The sequence below is a fragment of the Rattus norvegicus genome, chromosome 9, assembly GCF_036323735.1.
Source record: "Rattus norvegicus strain BN/NHsdMcwi chromosome 9, GRCr8, whole genome shotgun sequence".
Taxonomy (NCBI): domain Eukaryota; kingdom Metazoa; phylum Chordata; class Mammalia; order Rodentia; family Muridae; genus Rattus; species Rattus norvegicus.
Window position 1 is genome coordinate 43,509,147 of NC_086027.1, and position 22,001 is coordinate 43,531,147.

Genomic DNA, 22,001 nt, shown 5'->3' on the forward strand with positions numbered 1-22,001 from the left:
TGTAACTCCAGTTCCATGGCATCTGATGCCCTCTTCTGACCTCCAAGGATATCAAGAATGCTAGTGGTATACAGACACATATGCAGGTAAAATATCCATACACATAACACACACACACACACACACACACACACACACACACACACACACTATTCAAAACCACAAATAGGGAAAAAGGAGAAAACACAGATTGGCAATAAAAAGCAAAAGAAAGGCAACAAATAAACAGTAGATATAAAAATACAAACAGTATTAACACAACTACATTAATCACTCTGCATGGCAACAGCTAGTATAAATCCACCAATTAAAAGATTCACTGTCTATATACTGTGAAAAAAATTTGAGGGCTAATGGGATGGCTCAGAGGGTAAATGTTCTCGGTATCAAGCTCACAAATAGAGATACACACGCACACAAAATAAATAGAATTAAAAAAATAATTGAAAGCAAGATCCAATTATAAGTTGTTTACAAGAAATCTTCCCTTAAATATAGAGACATACAAATTAAAAGCAAAGAATGAGGAAACAGATTATTTGTATTTGCTAAGGGCCGGGGATAAGCTCAGTGATGGAGTGCTTACTTAGCATGCACAAGGCCCTCAGTTCAATCCCCAGAGGCTGGGCAAGGGGGGAGGAGAGAGAGTAAGAGGGAGGTAACAAAGGAAAGGGGGCGGGAGAAGGGAGATTTGCTAACACAGAGGTCAGAGGTTGACTTCAGATGTCTCAACTGCTTTCCATTTTGTTTTAAAATAATTTCCTAAAGACATAGAACATACTGTGATCACAGTCACTCCATTCTGTCTCTTTCTCTCCTCCACACTCCTTCTGACCAATTTCTCCTGCTTTCTTAACTTTTTGTTCTTTGCCACTCACTGGGTCTTATTTCATTCTTAGTAATAAAGGCGACCAACATTGAGGGTAGATTTGAGAGACACTGCTAGAAACTTTGGGAAAACCTTAGTAAATGAAGCAAGCACACAGTGTAACTTTGGACCTTTGCCAACTTTGAAGTTAGTAATTTGAAAATGAAAAATATTTTAAGTACTTTCTCTTTAACTCAGGAAAAATAAGTATATGAGGCAGGTTTAACAGTTACATGGCATCATCATCATCATCATCATTATTATTATTAATCACAAATCTTCTGCTGAAGGGTCAGAAGAGCCTAACCAAAGGCAGGGCACAATGGTAAAGCATTTACCCACCCAGAATCACAAAACAAGATAAGGCAAACCAGGCCCGAGTGATGTTACCATTCTCTCATGAACGCTAACTCCCACAGTGAGGAATGGCCACTCGACCTCATTGGACTACACTCTTCTGTGCTTCCAGAACACACTGACAGACACTGGAAAACCCTGGGTAGAAAGTTGACCCTGAGACCACAGGGAATCCTACTGTGCACTGCAGCACAGCAGCTAATCCAAGGAATCAAAGAGCCTAGACACAAACTTTAAATTATCAGAACGCCAGGGAAAGAAAACTCTGCACCAGCCTGTAAACACAGAGGTACTTTACGGTTGACTTGAATGGATTTGGAATCCCTGTGTGTCTCCAGCCCTTCCGGTTGGGACTGTGACAGCTGTCACATGTTCCCATCACAAAGGGCTGTGCATTTAAGCTATGAGCCAAACAAGCCTTCCTTTAAGTTGATTCCTACAGCACTAAGAAAAGGACAGCCCAACCTTAGAAAAACTGTACAGTAGTGAAAGGTACGAGCAGAAAGGGAAAACACTTCAGAGCAGATGACATTCTTAAATGTTCCCTATAAACCTAAGGTATATAGGCCACAATTCTTAGAACTGGAAATGTTTGCCACTCACTAATGCCCAAACACTATTATGATTTAATACGAAGTCAGAGACACAGAATAGAATTCTGGAACTTCCCATGCACTGAGGTTTGGTTTGCCATGGGCTTACCAAGGCCATGCTAAACTAGCTCCAAATCCGCATAAGAATAGGTTTTGATTTCCGCTTGAAACATAAGCAACTAAAAGATCTCCAGGACCAGCCACGGTCACCTTCGACTAGCTTCTGTGTAAGACACAGTAAATGAGAAGACCGTGTGGACCGGTGGGGGTAGCACAGGAAACCCTGAGGGAAAGGTCTGGTGAGGAGTCTGTTAGGAGGCAGGTAGGCAACAGTACACCTCCCTAGTACTAGGGATAAAGGAAGGCCTGTGTGTTAGGTGAGTGCTCTACACCAAAGCAACATCCATGCCCCAGCTCTTTACGCATTTTGAGATCGTCTACGTTGCCCAAGCTGGCCTCAAATCTTCACTCTTTCTACTTCAGCCTCCTGAGAAACTGGCTTATCTGTATTTTAGACCACTCTGTTTCTTTCAAATCCAGAACTGCCTAGAACTAACAAAGACCACAGTGCAAAGCCAAGAGGTTAAAGACACATGTTTAGCTGCTATGAAATTCTTAGACTTCCTTACATGCTGTTGCTTCGAAAAGGGTCTCCTATAGACTAGGCTGCCTTTAAAATCCCTTTGTAGTCAAGAATGACTCTAAATTCCTGATTCATTTGCCTCCACTTACCAAGTGCTGGGATTTCAGGTCTGAGCCACCATACCTGGCTTTTCTCTTTTAAACTTGGTTAAACATGTACAAAGTATTCTGAGTATCCTAGAAATGGCAATCAAATTTCCTAAACAATTTAAACTTGACTATTCTTGTCCATGAAGTTGAAACAGAGACAGATACCAGGATAACTTTTAATCTAAATAACACTTGTGACCCTAGCACTTCAGAGACAAAGGCAGGAGACCTACACAGTGAGTTTGAGACTGGTACAGGTTATGTTAAGAGCCATGGTAGAGGGGCTGGGGATTTAGCTCAGTGGTAGAGCGCTTACCTAGGAAGTGCAAGGCCCTGGGTTCGGTCCCCAGCTCCGAAAAAAAAGAACCAAAAAAAAAAAAAAAAAAAAGAGCCATGGTAGAGCCAGGCAGTAGTGACATGTATCCAGCATTCAGGAGGCTGAGGCAAGCAGATGTCTGAGTTTGAGGGCAGCCTGGTCTACAAAGCAAGTTTCAGGACACTAAGGGCTACATAGAGAAACCCTACCTTGAAAAACACTAAAAAGCGTGACTAATTAGCAAGGGTATGTCTCCAAGTTCACTCGATAGCACCAATAACAACAAAAAGTTTACCTTCAATGTAGTTCTGCAAATCTACACACAGTATAACTTGGGGGACAAAGAAAGAGGACTCTTTTATGACATTTACATTAAAAATTTTAACTTTTCAACAAACTACGTAAATTATCCTTCTCCTTATGTAGCAGATCAAAAATCTTTTCACTGGGTTCGGTCCCCAGCTCCGAAAAAAAAGAACCAAAAAAAAAAAAAAATCTTTTCACCAGAAACCAGTTCAGACTATAACCTTAAATTCTGAATTCTGATGGCAAGAGATTCATCAATAATTACCCCCAATGAAAATTCTACCATTCTGACAAAATTTTCACCAAAAAATTTATCCAATTTAATGCACAAGGATTCCCTGGAAATTATCAGAACCTGCAACACTCCTAGGAATTGTGACCTATTTACATAAACTGTCCAATAAAGTACAAAAATTAAATAGACTAGCCAATGAACTGGGCAATACAGGAAGTATATGAAAAAAACTAAGAATTAAGATAAGTGACTTACAGATAGAAGGCTGGCTTACTGGCTACTGCTGATAAAATATTTTCATAGTTTTGAGACCAAGTACCACTGTCATTTTAAAGCAAAAACTATTTGTCCAACACCAATTAGTATTATTTTTGTTTACTTAAACATGTGCCTTTCTAGTATACGTTTGTTTTTAAAGAGACAGGTTCCCACTGTGATCCCCATGTCAAGTCTCCTAGCTCCAGTGTAAAAGTACCTTTTATTCACCTTAAGTAATTGTCATCTCTGAGGCTTGCTGCCTCCTTCTGCCAACCCAGGCCTAGTTCTGAAAGCTTCTAGCCTCCGTACAATCTAATCTAGGCCTAGAATGGTTTTAGCCTTGACACTTACTGCTAAGTAAGGTCATCCTTTCTTGTTCTTTCTGAGCTCTGGCTGGTTGGCCAAGTCAGCTGTTCTGACTCAAAATGCCTCTTCCCGATGACTCAATCTGTCGTCTCTCAGCCTCTCTTGAATTGCCTCAAACTAGTCCTGACAATACGTTCCAATCTTCTGGATCCTTCTTGTTCTCTGGCTCCTTCTCTCTTCACCTGTGTCTAGCTTGTTCTCTCTGCAACCTGTCTCTGTACTGTTGTCCCAGTAAAACTGCCTCCTTCCTCCTGTGCTCCCTCCCTCCTCCCTCTCCCTCTCCCTCTCCCTCTCCCCTGACTATCACAGGAGGTTGGGAAGATTCCCTGAAACAAAGGCATTAACAACTCAAGCCTTTGTCACCACCATTCTAAAGCTCTGTCTCCAAACCCCAAAGTTCTGGGGACCAGAAGCCACTTTTTTTCCCAATTTACGATTTAAGCCTCATCCCAAAGAAACAGTTTGAAAGGCAGCAAGTTTTCTCAAGAATTTTATATCAAATACAGATAAAGCAGGAGATAAACACATCGCAGTACAGTATATATTCACGATCCCCAGCAATAATTCTGAAACCAAGAAACCCTTTTTACAAAGCCATCTCCCTCACACTCCAGTTGTTCACAAATACAAAATACACAGATTATCTGCTTTATATAAATAACGTCAAAAACAAACATGCAGATATGCCCCACATATTCTATTTTGTAATGCCACTAAGGAAGCCGGTACCACCAAACCTTAAGTAAGATTCTATCTGTTGTGTCTGTTGAGCAAATTGTTAGTATCTTCCTATAATCCTTTTTCTAATGACAGACTCTCTTAGCACAGGAAACACATGTGTATGTTCGTTTCTACAACTTTGGGATTTAAGGAGGAATTTCTAACTATCTTGGAATATGTAAAATGGTGATAAAGGAGCTACTTTTCAACCCTGAGTGCCACTGTGATGCCTCTGACAGAGAAAGAAGGGGTGGGGAGAAAGCGAGGCAGGGAGAAAAGACAGAGGGAAGAGGAGTAGGCACAGTGGCTCATGCCAGTGATTCCCACACTCGGGAGGCTGAAACAGAGGACCACTGCAGACTGAGGTTAACCTGAGCTATAGAGTGGGCCCTGTCTCCAAAAGGAAAAGGGCTTGGAATGTATGAGCTGGCAAGGTGCTTACCTGCCTACCTGCCATGAACAAAGCTCAAGTTTGAGCCCCACCAGAGCATAAACCAAGCATAGTTGGCTACTCAAGTCCGTACCCTAGCACTCAAGAGGTGGAGGCAGGAGAATAAAAAATTCTAGATTATCCTCAGCTATACACTGTGTTCAAGACAGCATGGGCTACATGAGATCCTGTATCAGGAACAAGTTAAAAAAAAAAAAGTAGTTGGTAAAAAGTGGTTGGGGCTACCAGAATTACCACTAGCACCAGGTTTATAGTTCCTATAAAACACCTACAGATGCCAATTACAACAGTCTTACAAATGTTCATTCTCTCCAAGTCTTCCCAGAAATTTCCTAAGTCAGCACTGAGAGATATTAGCCACATTTAGCTGCTGAGGAAGGTGCTGGATGAAGAGACCCTGTGTAGCTGTAGCCATGATGGACAACCACATTGCCTGTCTTCTGTGCTTTCGCTCCAATGGTCCTAAATTCTCTGTCATGGTTTACGCTACCCTAGGTCAGAAAGGCAATGCTAAGGTCTTTCTTTGGGCTTAAAATGTTTCATCAGAGTTTAAAACAATCTCTGGACTGCTCCATAGCCTCCACTGAAACACTACTTTGAGTCCTAAGAACCAAGACATTTTCATGTATAACTCATCCTTTCCGCAGTTTAGCTTCCTCCATTTCTGTCCTCTATCAGCTGCTCTTAACAGCTCTGAAGCCAGGGCCACTCAAGGCCATCTCACCTGTGCATGAGTCAGTCAGCTCTTCCACCTAAAGGCATGGCTGTTTCTCCAACAGACAAGAGTACAATGACATCCCCAAAGCTCGGCTGAGCCAGCTGGTAGAAGAACTTCCTGACCTGCAGCTGGCCTTCTCCAGGCCTTCTCCAGGATCACCACGGGCCTTCCTCTAACGAAGTAGTTTCTATAGTGCACTGGCATTTGACTGTGAATGCCTCAGCTTCAGTTTGGAGACAGGGCCCCACATAAGAGCATGACTAGCCTTCAGTATACCCATACCTTTCTTGGCCCTTGCCTGCACAGTGTGTACTGGGCTGGCTACTGGTGGGCTGCCCATGCCCAAAGGATGACCTTATACAGTGGGAAATGTTTTTAAAGAGCCATTAAGTTGTGGGGAAGACTCAGAATAGCAGGAGGGAGTAAATAAAGATTCATAGCAAGCAAGTAAGAAATCTTAAAAGAAAAAAAAAAAAAGGATTCATCCACTCAATACCCAATATAGAAAGTCTAAGAATTAGGAACATCAAAATTAGTTGTAAAATTAAGTCTGCATTGGGTTTTAGTGTTTTTAAATGTATTCTAGTTATTACTTTATACGTATTTATTTTATTTTGAGACAAGGTCTGTCTATGTAGCTCTGACTATCCTGAACTTACTCTGTAGACCAGCCTGTGTCTGCCTCCCAATGCTAGCATCTACAGGTATGTGCCACCACACCCAGTTAGTACCTTAAAGTAGGGAAACTGAAGCTGAGGTCAAAGTCTTTAGTGTCTTAAAAAATCAATCCTTTGCACCATTATACCTTTGTTTCACTAAAGGAAAATGGTACAAAAAAGTAGGCAGTAAGAATTATAACCAGAACGACTGGTTATTCGAGTGGACCATGAGTGCCTTGTTGAACAGAAGCCATGAGCACTGTAACAGCAGCCTTAATCAGAACAAGGACACCTCAATGGAAGAGCGAGAAAGACCTGGATATTCCGACAAGTACCAAGTAACAAGAGTGCATATACAGCCATGGACAGAAAAAGATTTGTCTACAAAGACATGACAGCATGTGACCTGAGGCCTGGGGGAGTCAACGTCAATGTGGAGGCACACCACTTGAACAAATTACTGAATGACTCTTAAGTTCCATGTCCATATCTGCAGAGATGAAGGTATGGGCAAGAATGCTTAGTACACACAGGATATGTTCTTTCCCTCCCTTTCTTCCAGACAGGAAGCTGACAATTAAACTCAACACAATCAAGATCAAGGTGATCCAACCATTCACAACACACAGAGCTATTTCAGGTCATTAAAGAAACATCAACACGGGGCTGGGGATTTAGCTCAGTGGTAGAGCGCTTACCTGGGAAGCGCAAGGCCTGGGTTCGGTCCCCAGCTCCGAAAAAAAGAACCAAAAAAAAAAAAAAAAAAAAAAAAAAAGCAACATCAACACACACAAACACACAAAAAATTCTGTGCTAAGAATCTGAATGAACTATTTACACATTAAGTGTATTTTACTTATTAAGGAATGGGCTGCGCTTCAAGCAGGAAAACTGCCACAACAAAAAAGTATTTTGTTATTGTTGATTTTCTTTTCTTTCTTTCTTTCTTTTTTTTTTTTTGAGACAGCGTTCCACTATGTATCCTTGGTTGACCTGGAACAGGTCATGTGGACCGACCTGCATCTGCCTTCAAAATGCTGGGAATTAAAGGTATTAATTCCCACCCTACCTAGCTAGCAATCAAATACTTTTTCAAACAAGACTTGGAATCCCATCACTTAAAGCAGGAGTACTGCACCAAGTCCTAAGCCAGTCTGGGTGATTCAGTGAGACCAAATATGAAAACACACCCTCCAACCCCAACGCAAAGCAACAAGAATACAACTTGTGCCTTAAAGACCTGGAGTCATTTCATTCAGCCACTCTTTTGGTCAATGTCGCCTCACTAACTGAGAGAGATGCAAAGGGTCCCTAAGCATGATAGTTACTGAACTTGAAAACTGCATTTTAAATCCAAGGAGTGTGAGTCTGCTATGACAGACAAAAGTGAGAGTGCTAACTGTTCCTTCAAAGGGACTGCTGTAATGGGTCACTCTCACAGATACTGAAAGAGAGCAGCAGGCACGGGATACAGCGCATGAAGAAAGGAGCATGTGAGAAGCTGGCCTTGTAAAAGGACTAAGAGAGCCTCTAACCACCACGCTTGAGACATTTAAAGTTGGAAAAAAAAATCACCAAATATAAATTTATTTTTATTTATTCCAAAGAGAGGAGTCAAGGATATCAGACACACTATAATATGGGAAAACAAAGCCTGAGGTCTTCAGAGTTCTAAGAGAAACCCAAGAACTCTGACCTCAAAACACCCAATATACTATCTGTAATAGCTCCCTCAAAAAACTAGTAAAGCCCTTAAAACCCAAAGATTGGTTAACTTTAAGAGAAATATCAGAGCGGTGGTATAAATTAACTGTATGATACTAAATTCAACCCTAATACTATATACAGAATGTATCTGTGAAGCCTGCACAATGACTCACTCCTGTAACCCCAGGACTTGGCAAAGTGAGGTGGACTCATCTTGAATTCAGAGACAACCTAGACTACAGAAGACACTAGAAAGACAAAACCAACAGCAGTGACAACAATAAATAAATAAATAAATAAATAAATAAATAAATAACAATACATTTAAACTACGAAAATGCCATTGAATGGGACATTATAAAATACATGAAGTTCAACAGTCAGGGACCACTTGAGACTCAGCTGGCTATGATTTTTCCTACCCTTTTTGAGACAAGGTCCCATGTAGACCCTGAGAACCATGAATTTGATACATAGCTAAGGATGATCTTGACCTTCTGATCCTCCTGACCTCCACTCTAAGTGCAGGGTTTACAGACATAGAGCCCCATGACCGGTTTAAGCAGTCTGAGCCCAGGGTTTTCTGCACATTAGTCAGTACTATCCCCACTGAGCTTCACTCCTATATCCCTGTGCAATTCTAAGGATTTTAGAGAAAACTAAAAACATTCTTACCACAAATGCTTATGACTATTAAAAATACAAATTAAATGACATTTAAATATATAAATTCATATCAAACACTTGGCTAGTGGGTTGGTGGAGTGGCTGGGGAAGAAAAGAGGAGTGAGGGAAGGGTGATGGGGGAGAGAGGGAGAAAGAAACAAGCAAGCAAGGAAGAGGTGGGGAAATGGCTCAACAGATAAAGTGCTTGCCACATAAGTACGAGGACCCAAGTACTGCAATACCCATGTAGAGTATGGGGCACAGGGGTATGCGTCTGTAATCCAGTGTGAAGTCGGGGTGGGATGGGAAATCCCTGGACCTCCCTAGCTAACCACTCTAGCCAACCCTGTGAACTCACTGTTCAGTAAAAGACCCTGTCTTAAAGAAACAAAAAACATGTCAAGTATATAAAGAAGACACCTGACATTAACCTCTGGTCTCCACATGATATGTACACACACTATACGCAGACACACCCCTCCCACACACACATATAACATTTTCGTTAAGCATATAATGGTAGAATTAAAAATACCAATATCAAAGAGATGAGGGGGGAAATCAGACTTCCTTTTGGAAAGAGGTTCTGGGGAAAGAGATCAAAATCACAAGCCCTCACCAAGAGGACAGGACTAAAAGCCCAGCGAGGTGCCGCAGCCCTGAAGCCCTGCCCCCAGGAGCCATGAGAATCACATCTGGGGCAGCCTGAGCAGCTAGATAAGGCCCCGTAGTCAGACACAACTGAATTGAGGCCACCTGTACATCCCACAGCAGATGAGTACACGCTCCAGGAGTACGATCTCAATGCTCCAAATGTTACAAAAGTGCACTATAATAAAGTAAAATAAATAATGACACACGAGTACAAAAATGGGGCTCCAGCAATAAGAGAAAAAGGGTTTAATAAAACAGCATTCTCAAAAACCTTCAGGAAGGGAAACGCCATACATTTTAATGGTTTATAAAACTTGTTAAATATGAGAAGAAAGATTTGCATTCAATACAATAATCAACAGTTACTTACTGGTAACTTCCTCTAAAATTTAAATGAAAAGAACTGACTAGTTTGTCCACTAAAAACCATATAGAACCAATCTGACCGATTAAATGACATGCATAAGATGTACCCACAGTGACAATCAGGTATCGGTCTAGCCACCAACATTAAGTACATAAGGGTAAATTTCAAAAAACAGGAACTAGACAGTGTAAGACTGGGGCAAAATACGCCTCACATTAAAGAAAAGAAGTTTTTAGTTATTGCAATCCTCTATTTCTAAAGAGATCTAACCCATAATTTTAAGCCTTCAGCAGAATCCCAATTAACTTCAAGAATGGTGAATACGCTGCTAATCTCTATGTTCACCCTAATTGGTATGCAATTCTATAGAGAGAGGGGAATTCTGGACGGACTCTGTCTTTTCAAACCTCCTTGCTTATAACACCTGAGAGGTATATATCCTGGATGTATCGGGCCCTTAAGGACACTATCAATCAGGTCACTTAGGTATAATGCAGTAAAGTAGCCTGAAAGAGTATATACTGCCCTCAAAATGACATTTTGAAGGCTAAGTAAATAAATGCAACTATACTGATAAAGAAGCTGCCAGTTTAAAAAAGGAAGTCATTACACTGATAAGGAAGCTGCCACAGAATACTCTATAAATACACAGTGCCACCAACTTCACTGTTTTAGCGTCCTTGCTTTGTCTGTCCCAGGAAACACATCCATTTAGCAGATATAAGCGGTGCTGCTATGGCTATGAACGAGGTTAGATACAAGACAGATGACTCAATCACAACAATCTAGAACATGCAAAGACATCAAAGAGCTACTTTATGTCTAGAAAACAGAACCAGCCACTAAAACTAAAAACAACTTCTATGATGGTAAGAGGGAACTTTACTCTATAACCTTCTGAAATTAGTAACAGTGCTATAAGGAGAACAAATTAGGATTCAGAAGGAGTCCATTTAAATAGTGCAATTGTACAGATAATAAAGATAATAAACTAAGAGTAAACCACTGTACAGAAGTCACATAAATACCACATCAAAGGTTAGGTCTTAAACATAAGAGTGAAATTTAAAAAGGCACTTTATATAACAATAAATGGAAATAGTATTTCTCTATATATAATAACTACAAAAATCATATTGTCTCCAAATACATCTTATGTCTAGTCAAGAGATGACATTTTGAATGAAAGGAAAAACCAAATCATTAAACTGACACTATTCAAGGTGTCTAGAAAAAAAAGGGGTAGTCTCACTGAAAAATCAACCTAATGGGAGTTCTGATGCAGGCTGTGCACACGGTAGACACAATCTAAATATCCATCTGGTTCAATCTAAATGCTACCTTCTACTTGAGCTGTCTACTGGGGTGTCTCATTAGATCAAGTACCAACTTTTACTTTTACACCATCATCAGTCAAGGATGCCAGATTAAAGAGAGAGAGAAACAAACAAGTGAAGGACACTGGAATATTACTGAGTCAAGTAACTAGAGCTAAGCGTTCCTACACTACTGCACTGTCCACAACCACTCAGCTGCCAAGCACTTCTACTCGGTCCTCTGTCTGATCACCAATTTGGTGATTTTCCGACACTTTCCACTTTCAGAAAAACTCAATTCTTTGGAGTTGCTTGGGTTTATCAATTAGTGGTCAAGAAATGTTACTTTCATTCATGAACACAAACATCTAAGACGAGAGTAGTGCTGTCTTAAAATACTTAAGAGCTGTACAATAATGTCAAAATTGTTAAAGTGCTAAATTTTATGTGCTTTTTTGTTGCTGTTTACTATAAAGCAGGGATTGGTACAAATAAATTAGGTGGGCGTGCCAAACAGTTTCAAAGAACACATCTCCAATCATCATTTTGTCTTGATTTTAAACAAGAGTATCTCATAACTCACATGTGATGTGTAGCATCTAACTCAGAGCAAGATGGGAAAGAACAAACGAGCGGAAGCAGCCCCAGCTGGTTAAAGAGCTGCACAAAGCCACATGCAGACTTTCTCCAGTGAGGTCTGGGCGGGTGGCTACCCCTTTCTCAGAGGAGCACTGCACTGCTAGTTATGGACTAAAGTCTACCCCTTTGAAGAGCATTGAGGACAAGCTACAAAAAAGTCAGTTTTTCTGGAGTTTGTTTCAGAAACATTCTAAAGAACCCTGGTAGACCCTAAGAAAGTCAAAGTAAACTTTTATGGGCAATACAGACAAATTAGGTAAATATTAACTATAGATACAATTCAGTTAAATTTGCTAAACAATCTTGATAAACTAGTTCATGTTTGGTCTACAAATAAAACAGGACTAGTACTAAAATTATCTGGTAAAGTAGCATCTTCCAAAGTGGGAAACTAGTGCCTTCGATCTATATGGCACAAATGAAAATCAGCAGCTTGGCCTAGTGGCACACGTCTTTACTTCCCGCACTCAGGAGGCAGATCCCAATGGGTTCAAGGCCAACCTGTACTACTTATCAAGTTGTGGGCCTGTTCGGTGTATGTAATAAGACCCTGTCTCAAAAACAAAAAAGAAGAAATGTAGGTTAAGTAGGCTGCTGAATATGGGTATGAAAGTAGGAAGTTTTCTAATGAATTACAAAGGGTGAGCATCACAGAAAACGTCAACTACTAGAAGAAACAGAAACCACATAAACCCTTAAGACAGTGCTATATTCCATTAATAGTATATACCTAAAACATTTTGATCAAGCAGATTAAAAACTAGGAAAAAGCAGATGTTTGAATAACCAAGAGGTCACAGAATTACATCTGTGAAAAAATTATTTTTTGGCTGCCAAGTTACATTAGGTTAAGTGTTCAGATCTCCTCAAACTTGACATTTTCTTTACTTTGTCATGCTGTGAAGACAGGGAAATAGGGGCTGGTATATCATACAGCCATTGCCTTGAGATTAAAGAGATGATACTGTGGGACATTAATATAACTGAGGTATCTGCTGCCAGCTCCAAAAAGGTGGAGTTATTATTGGGAGCAAAATGTTAAGTCATCTCAGAGTGAGTCCAATTAGATTACATGATAAATTAACCACTTAACCAAGAACATGTCACTGAAGTCTTGATTCCAGCCTTTTAAGAACTCAATAAAAGGAATTATTATCTAGATATCCAGAAACATCTGTGTATCTTGAAAACAACCAGTCACACTTCATGTATCAAGGATTTCACAAGGAAGTCTAGACTAATGGCATCCCTCTTTATTTCAAGAGAGATCAGATTGTCAGGCATGTTTGAAATTCTTGCTCTTAAAGAGTTCACATTTGCATGCCTGGATGATAGAAAGAATATTCTGTATTTCCAGGGCCATGATGAGGCATCTGTCTACTGTGAGAATGCAATGCACTATCCAGCTCAAAAGAACCAACTGCTTAGGAGACAGGTTTAAGAAGGCCATCTCACTCAAGGGCCCACATTAGAGAGACTTCTATGCCTGAGTCTCACGGGTGGTTCATATGAGAGCTTGGTAAGTCAGAGACTAGTAGAACTGATGACAACGAAGCTATCTCACATGCAGTGCTATGCGTAGCGATGGTATGGTGGGTAGCCCATCATAGTCAGGATGAAGACAGTTTATCTTTTCTACAGTGATGTTACAGGTATTATTTTTTCCATATTTTTTCCATATCAAGTCCAAAAGTAGACCTGTGACATTTAGTCACCCAGTTATAAGTATACTGGATTTGGCAAATGTTTAATGAATTCCAGCAGACACATAGCTTCAGGGTTAATTCTGAAGTCTCACAGAGCTTGAGAACAGTAATGAACTATGGTAGCTGATCATCTTAACATCGGGATTGTATGTAACAAATCTATCATTTTTTGATGACCCATTGAGCTGAATCCTGAAGTTCCAGAAGCAATGATGACCTCAAATGGAGGTTTTACACTTCAGTCTTAGTAAACACTGATCTAGTAGCTATTGTTTCCAGATCCAAAACTCTGCTAGTCCTCAGTTTACCAACAAGATTCTCCTGAGGCATGAATCTATGTATTTTCTTTTAATTCCAGAAGATTCCTGAGTACGCTTCTGGACCAAAAATACTGTGTAAACCTCTATCCAACACTCCTTAGAACAAAGTCTCCATTTGGCCAATAAAGTTTAAGTCTTTTTATATATACTTCATTCTAAAAGTCTAGAACTCAAACATCAGCTGTGATTATTCTAGACATGCACTCATGTTTTTGAGATGACCTTCAACCTGGGGAAAAACAGGTAAAATCTTGGAAGGCTAATCTGCTAAACCACCAGAGTCAAAGCATTAGTTCTTATACCCATGTCGTTCTGGAGACTCTCCCTTTTTTCTATATCTATAGGGGTGATTCCGGGGTTTGTACCAATCCCCTTTGGAGTACCCTCTGTTGTGGTAGTGTGCTTTCTGATCATGACTATAAAAGTACCGATGCTGAGTATAGTATTTACTGTGGTCCTTATAGTCATTTTCTTTAATACTATTGTCTTCTGCAACAATAGCATTCACATCTTGTCCAAAAAGAGATGTACCATCAAAGGGCAAATGTAAGATCTTCTCCTGGGTTTTCTTAGTGAGAGATGTTAGCCGGAGCCAGGCCTGTCTTCTATAGTCTACTGCCATGGCCATAACTCTGACTACAGAGTCCATTATGTCCCTAGTGGTACAAAGCTGCCAAAGGCCTGCATCCATGCCATCAGATATTATACACCTTGCTTTCCCACGATCAAACTCCGGGTCGTGAACCAGATCTTCCATGTCTTCCCACAGTTTACGTTGGTACTGCGTCATATAGGCCATGTAGCTAGCAGCCCGGGCTGCGATGGAAGCAGCATGGTAGAACCTGCAGCCCATGACCTCCATTTCTTTTGAGGTAGAGTCTAAAGGAGATGTTGTGTTTCCTCTTTTGCTATGTTCTAATACATCTATGATGGGTCCCTCAGCTGGTGGATTTGGCTGGAAAGGAGAGGTATCCTTGGCCACAGGATAAACCCTGTGTCCCATGAAGGAAGAAGGATGGCAATCAGCAGGGTCTTTAAAAACTTCTGTGGTGGCAATTCTCAAAAGAGGATGCAGTGGGGGAACCAAGCGTTTTTTAGAGGTCATCCAATCAGGCTTCCCCTCACAAGTTTCGGCTTCAGATTGGAATGTCACCCTCTTTATAACACCCCTTTGTTCCATTCTCTTCAAAAGACCTGTGAAACTAGACTGCATGGGGTCAGGTGGCTGCCCTTTGTCATCAGCTGATGGAGACTTGCAGTCACCCTCCTCTTCGACTGTGGATAAACTGTCCTCCTTGGAGGCGGGGATATCCCAAGGAACTGACGAGCTCTCACTTGACCTAGAATGATGAAATCTAAAACAACTCCTGGACTGCAGATCACGTATGACTCGGGACATCTCAGCCACTTGTGTCTGGAGATACAGGATGGCATCCTGTCCACTCTGTGAAGTTGAAGACATTGTGCCAGGTAAATCCTCTTTGACCTCAGAAAAAGCCAAAGCCTCCTGGGCTGAAGGCAGAGTCTGGTCACTTTGTGATTTGAGTGTCTCTTTTTCAGAGACACTAGCATCGGAATTATTCTGATCATTTTTCTGGTTCTCCAGTGGGTTCTCAACAGAAGAAGGTTGAGAAACTATTCTTTGTGGACTGCTGGCACAGCTCCCAGAGGAGGAACTGCTGTCTCCAATGGGAAGAGGAACACTGCAGCTAGAGCACATTTCTGGGCGATGATTCTCAGAGGATGGCACCTTAGATTCAGGCATTCTCTGGGTTATCCACATGAACAAGAAAACCAAGGAAGAGAAAAAAATGCTTTTAATATGTTAACTTTCAAGTGCAGAGATGCATGCCCAGTAAGTAGAATTCAAATTTTATATTATTATACATAAGAATGGCAGAAACAATCCACTTTAGGTCGGCAAAAGATAAGAAAAGTCAAATACACAGGATTCCTTACCCTAAACCCCATAATAACTATAGGCATTAATGTTGAACTCTGTCTATTAAAAAATCATGATTAAAGATAAGATCACTTGGGGACTGGGGAGAGACTCTGTACGTAAAGTGTTTGTCGCGCAAATATGAAGACCTGAGTTTAGATCCCCAGTACCCAAATAAAAGCTAGACACACAACTGCAAATCTGTAGTTCTAGCATTGGGGAAGAGGACACAGGCAAATCCTGAAATTCACTGGGCAGACAACTTGTCAATCAGTGAGCTCCAGGTTCAATGAGAGCTCCTCAAAAATAAAGTAAGAAAGGAAAGAACGACTGAGGAGCGCTGATGTCAGCTTGTGACCGTCACCTGTGCACCTGTGCACCTGCACACACACACACACACACACACACACACACACACACACACACACATCCACACAAACCAACCAACCAACCTCAGGTCAAAGTGATACTGTCCTAGTCTGCTGCCCGGTCCCAGGCTAAAGAGGAAGATGCTACAGTGATGCCACTGTGATAACAACTAACAAAGAAAAGACCTACTTGATAGAGAAAATGATGGCAGACAAGACTTGAACAAAGTCCTCCCCTGTTAAAAACTGTTACTAACTGCCCATAAATAGACTTCCAGTTGACCTATTTGCTTTACATTTTGTAATTAATGAACCTCCATATCTGTTCCTTTATTTCATCCTCACAACAACCCTGTGAGGTAGGACTTACTCTCTTTTGAACTGCAGAAACAAAATAAAGCAGCACAGCCCTGAGCTAAGACAGTGAGGGCAAGTCCCAAACCGAGGCACTCTGAGCACACAGCCACGTCTCAAGTCCCACAGCATGTAACGAGAAGGTTCCTGGACACCATGAGTAGGAGCCAGGAGTTCTCTAATCTATCAAGAGTCCCTCAGCAGAAATGTGGGCCACGGCAGTAACAAATAGACACCAACCCTGCCACAAAGGGCTCAAGGAATTCAACTCCCACAGTAAGACACTAGTGTTAAAGTCAGTCCTACGGAGCAAGCCATATGCACCTGTTCTAAGAATGGAGAGGAAAAGGGCCAAAAGGAAAGAAGACTGGAGTCACTTCTCAGAAAGTCTCCACACTCCTTTCCTACAGGATCTTCTCCCGAGATACATTTTCTGTGGCCACATAATTCAAAAGGTAAAAAACAAACAAAACAGTCCTATAGGTACCAGATGAGTTATAACAGAGGGAAGGTGGGGTAAGTGAAAGCTTGTACTTTTTACATTCCCTTTGATCAGTTATTACTTTCCGAAATTTAAATAAAAGCTGCTTGAAGCAAAAGACTCATTGAGCTTCTTGTGCTGGCCCATAGTGAAGAGAAATGAGCATTCTTTTGAGTAGCTATGCTCTTAAGACACACCATTACTGCTTTCCTCACTCTTCAGGACAACACAGGCCTCTTAATTGACACCCCAGAAAAACTGACATCAAATGAAATGTACTTACATCACTGTGAGAGGTACTAGGCTCTTCATCATCACTGCTGACCAGATCAATATATTCAAGAACGGGTCTTAACGGTCCTTCCTATAAAAGAAATTGAGGAAATTCATATCATGAATTAAACCATACCAGCATTTTAAACAATGTTCTTTGTTGGGATTGGATCTGAAAAGGAAGACATACAAGCAGAAGAGGGAAAAAACAACAAACAAACAAAAAACAAACAAAAGTACACTATTCAGAGTACATTCAGCTTTTAGAAAGCAGACTGAGTCAGGCCTGGTGGTCACGATTTAATGTTAAACAATTAGTAGCTGAGGCAGGAGGACTACAAGTTCAAGAGCAACTGGGCTGTGGCACAGCAAGTATAGAGCACCCTTGCTTTCAAGGTGAGATAAAATCTTTAAAAAGAAAAAAAAGGGGGTTGGGGATTTAGCTCAGTGGTAGAGCGCTTGCCTAGGAAGCGCAAGGCCCTGGGTTCGGTCCCCAGCTCCAAAAAAAAGAAAAAAAAAAGAAAAAGAAAAAAGTTATATCCCAACCCCCAGGGATACACATGCTATGATCCAGTGCACTTTAGCAAGGCTGCATCAACAGTTCACAAAGACATCCCAATTTGTGAACACAGAGTACACAGATCAAAACTTGGAGATCTTTGACCAATAACTTAGCTTCATCTCCCAAAACTTAAGAGTAAAACATCAACCCCATATTACTTCCCAGTCTTCTTCCTATTCTTATGTCAGGCTTAAAAGCTCAGATCTCATTCTACAGGCAACGGAAAAAAATAAGTAACATTATGTCAAGAATAACTTATTAATATAGGAATACCACAGAAAACTGTGAAACCTCAGAAAGCATGATGGATGCTGAGTACAGACACACAGTAATGCACAGCTAACACTGGTGGAAGTAAGAGAGAAGTACACCTGAGAAATCTAGGCTCAATAGGAAAAATAACGAGCCATCTTATCCCAAAGAACCAAAAACAAGCAAAAACAAGATCAGGGATCAAAGCACCAGCGGTATACAAAGGTGCCTGGCCAATAACTGGACATGCAGGCTCCTAACATTTGGGCATGAGATCTGAGAGTTGCCCCCCAACCCAGACTAAGCTCTCAATTAACTGAGCAGATCGCAGACTGAAGGCAAATGATGGTGCTGCCTGTGGGCACAAGCACTGCACACCAAGGCTAGACAGACAGTAAGCTACTTACCAGGTACACTCCGTAACGGGGTTTGAAAGAGAAATGCTAAATACAGAAGTGAGCACAGAAACCAAACAGTAAAAAGGCAGAGAGCAAAGTAAAATCAGAAAACAGATATAACAAAAACTCCCTCTAAAATCTATGGTATGACTGAAATATGCCTGTGTTATCAGCACTGGGAGTGAGCAAAAAAGTTCAAGGCCAGGCCTTGAGACCTTGTCTGGAATTTTAAAATCCAGTATTTTGGAAACAAAAGTGGGATGGGGATAACAGGAAAAGGGGACTAAAGGAGAAACCACCACTGAGGTTTCCTAGAACAGAGAGAGACAGTTGTTAGACACAGATCATCTAGTTGATGATTCTCTTTTCCAGATAGCCTGTCGCTCTCTCAGACATAACTAACCAGACACTACCATCCATCTGGTCAGTGAGCAGACATCAAGATAGAACCAGTGAAGGAAACCCTGAGACCATGAAATGTAGTAAAGGAACTGGATTCTGCCCAAGCTGTGAAAATGAAAGTTCAGGAGGAAAGAAGAAAAGGAAAAATAGGATCTGGTGGTCAACAGTGCCACATGGACCATTTTCTTTAAACTAAAATCTGCCCTTGAGAAGTTCTGATACCGTCCCATCACAGTCAAGAAGAAAGTAGAAAAGAAGAAAGAAAATGTAGCTGCTTTTACCATTGGTGTCACCACCATAATTTGGATTCCTCAAGCAACGTTACTTAGAAACTTGTTGAAATGTATTATTGTATCTCACTTAGTTGGTTTGTTTCTAACATATGGTCTATGTAGCCTGGGCGGGCCTGGCTTGGAATTTCTTTTTTTTTTTTTTTTTTTTTTTTTTTTTTGGAGCTGGGGACCGAACCCAGGGCTCTACCACTGAGCCAAATCCCCAACCCTGGAATTTCTTTATGCAGCCCATTCTGGCCCCAAATCCACAGTCACCCTCTGCCTCCTGAGTACGGAGACCACAGACATTACAGCTGTGTGTCATCTAGCCTGGCCTTTAGGAACTTAACAGCATACACAGAAATAATGTCCCCAGGTAGTTAGGAGTACAGAGGCAGGGCCAGAATGTCCATGAAGTGAATAATGAGAACAGAAGTTGGTTTGGCATACACCTATAATCCAGCCTGGGGAGGCAGGTGGTTAGTTCTACAGTATTTAGGTAACTGCAGGGTAGATGAAGAACCATCTCCAGAGAAAAAAAGAAACAACGCAGAACAGGCCTTCAATACATTACAACTGCTACACGTTCAAGGCCAGGACTAAAGAGCAGCCTGCACAGCACTGGTGGTGGAGTCTGGTGGTGGAGCGCTTAGCATGCACACGGCTCCAGGGCCCAAGCCCCAGTACTAAGGGAAATAAAAAGACTTACATTACGGGTGGTAGCATACATCTATAATCCCAGCATTCAGGAGGCAAAGGCAAGAGTTACCAAGACCAGTCCGGGGCAAAATGCTAACTCAAATATAAAGAATTTAACGATTTTAGAAATGTAATTAATACATATAGGATGGCCATGAATACAAACAGATAAAGCAAGACCACCAGAATTTTACTACAGAATCATTTCACTGACATGTAAATGCTGTTGAATTATAAAAAATAATCTCGTATGACTTATAGTAATAAAGACATAAGAATGGGGTTGGGGATTTGGCTCAGTGGTAGAGCACTTGCTTAGGAAGCGCAAGGTCCTGGGTTCGGTCCCCAGCCCCGGAAAAAAAAAAAGACATAAGAATGAACAATAACCAGGACAGAAGAAAATAAAATAAAGGTGAAATATTTTTACTGGCTTACAAGTGACAGATACAAGAAAAATATGATATGAAGAACTTTGACTTCCAGGGACTAAGCCACTACCTAAAGACTATACATGGACTGACCCTGGACTCTGACCTCATAGGTAGCAATGAATATCCTAGTAAGATCACCAGTGTAAGGGGAAGCCCTGGGTCCTGCTAAGACTGAACCCCCAGTGAACTAGACTATGGGGGGAGGGCGGCAATGGGGGGAGGATAGGGAGGGGAACACCCATAAAGAAGGGGAGAGGAAGGGGTTAGGGGGATGTTGGCCTGTAAACCGGGAAAGGGAATAACACTCGAAATGTAAATAAGAAATACTCAAGTTAATAAAAAAAAAAAAAAAAAGAATTTTGATGTTTACTTGATAAGACTGAGAGCCCCGCCCCTCCTCTGAGCAGCAGCACTCCATGAGCTGGTGAAGGAAGTGGACACAGACCAATGGTACGTCTCCATTTCTGCCACCATGTTTTCCTCTCTATTGTGAACTGTGAGCTAAAAGAAAACCTTCATTCTGCAAGTTGCTCCTTGCCAAATATTTGGCCAGAGCAATGAGAAAGTACTTGATACAGAGGACTGTAGGAAATAAAAGTACTTATGAGCATGTCAAAGAAAGATACACACAGAGTACACTCTCAACAAGTTTTCACTGCAGATACACAATGCTTAGCAGTAATCCTCCTGCCTCAGCCTCCTGAGGGCTGATAACAGGCATGCACCACAACATCCTGGCTTGTTCTTTGCCTTGAGATAGTATCTCCCCCACTACCATGTTCAGGCTGACCAGGGTCTCTGTCAATTGTTTGTGGCAATGACTAACCTCACTTCCGGTGCTAGGATTTGTGGCCCTCACCAACTTCCCTTTTATCTTTACTTAAAACCCTATTTGCCATACTGAATTTGAGGAATCACAACATGGAGTTCCCCACTTGTTCTACTCCTAATCGATGAAATTCATTGAGCCTCATACCGGGCTCTGGGCTGTTTTCCAATTTTATTATCCAATTTCCTTAATTGCTTTACAGAGATTCTCAATTACCGAAATCAGACTACTTTACAGATAATAAAACTGAATGGCACATACATAACTAACTGGTTATTCAGTCACTATATTTTAGAGGTACTTCAAAGTATTAATCAAATTTTTAAAAATTGTTGCTTATGGGGTTGGGGATTTAGCTCAGTGGTAGAGCGCTTGCCTAGGAAGCGCAAGGCCCTGGGTTCGGTCCCCAGCTCCGAAAAGAAGAACCAAAAAAAAAAAAATTGTTGCTTATTACTGAACTTTTCAAGTTAATGCAGTCCTTCAATAAAAAACAAAAAATTCGTAACAAAAAACTACTATTGTTTGATTTATGAATATTTCACAATGTTGCCCAATTAAGTAGGTTACTAATTCTCTAAGAAGTAATGTTCATCGGGGTTGGGGATTTGGCTCAGTGGCAGAGCACTTGCCTAGGAAGTGCAAGGCCCTGGGTTCGGTCCCCAGCTCCGAAAAAAAGAACCAAAAAAAAAAAAAAAAAAAAAAAAAAGAAGTAATGTTCATAATACAAACATGAAGGAAAAGATTATCTCCTACCTACAATATTTTTACTACTCTATTTATAATG

General features: G+C 41.1%; 1 protein-coding gene across 7 annotated transcripts in view; it reads right to left on the minus strand.

Moving 5' to 3' along the window:
* Positions 1-22,001, minus strand: part of Zfp451 (zinc finger protein 451) — a 64,709-nt gene that overhangs the window by 27,752 nt on the left and 14,956 nt on the right. For 4 of the 7 annotated variants that reach the window (XR_005488896.2, XM_063267130.1, XM_063267131.1 and 1 more), the window contains one exon: positions 17,383-17,463. Coding sequence is in view for 2 of the 7 variants with exons in the window: in XM_063267130.1 (XP_063123200.1) it covers positions 17,383-17,463 (81 nt within the window). In the remaining 5 variants the exon portion in view is untranslated. Of the gene's footprint in view, positions 1-1,690; positions 1,710-4,016; positions 15,723-17,382; positions 17,464-22,001 lie in introns of those variants that run through there. The other 3 variants (XR_005488897.2, XM_039083551.2, XM_039083552.2) reach the window with 3 other exon arrangements.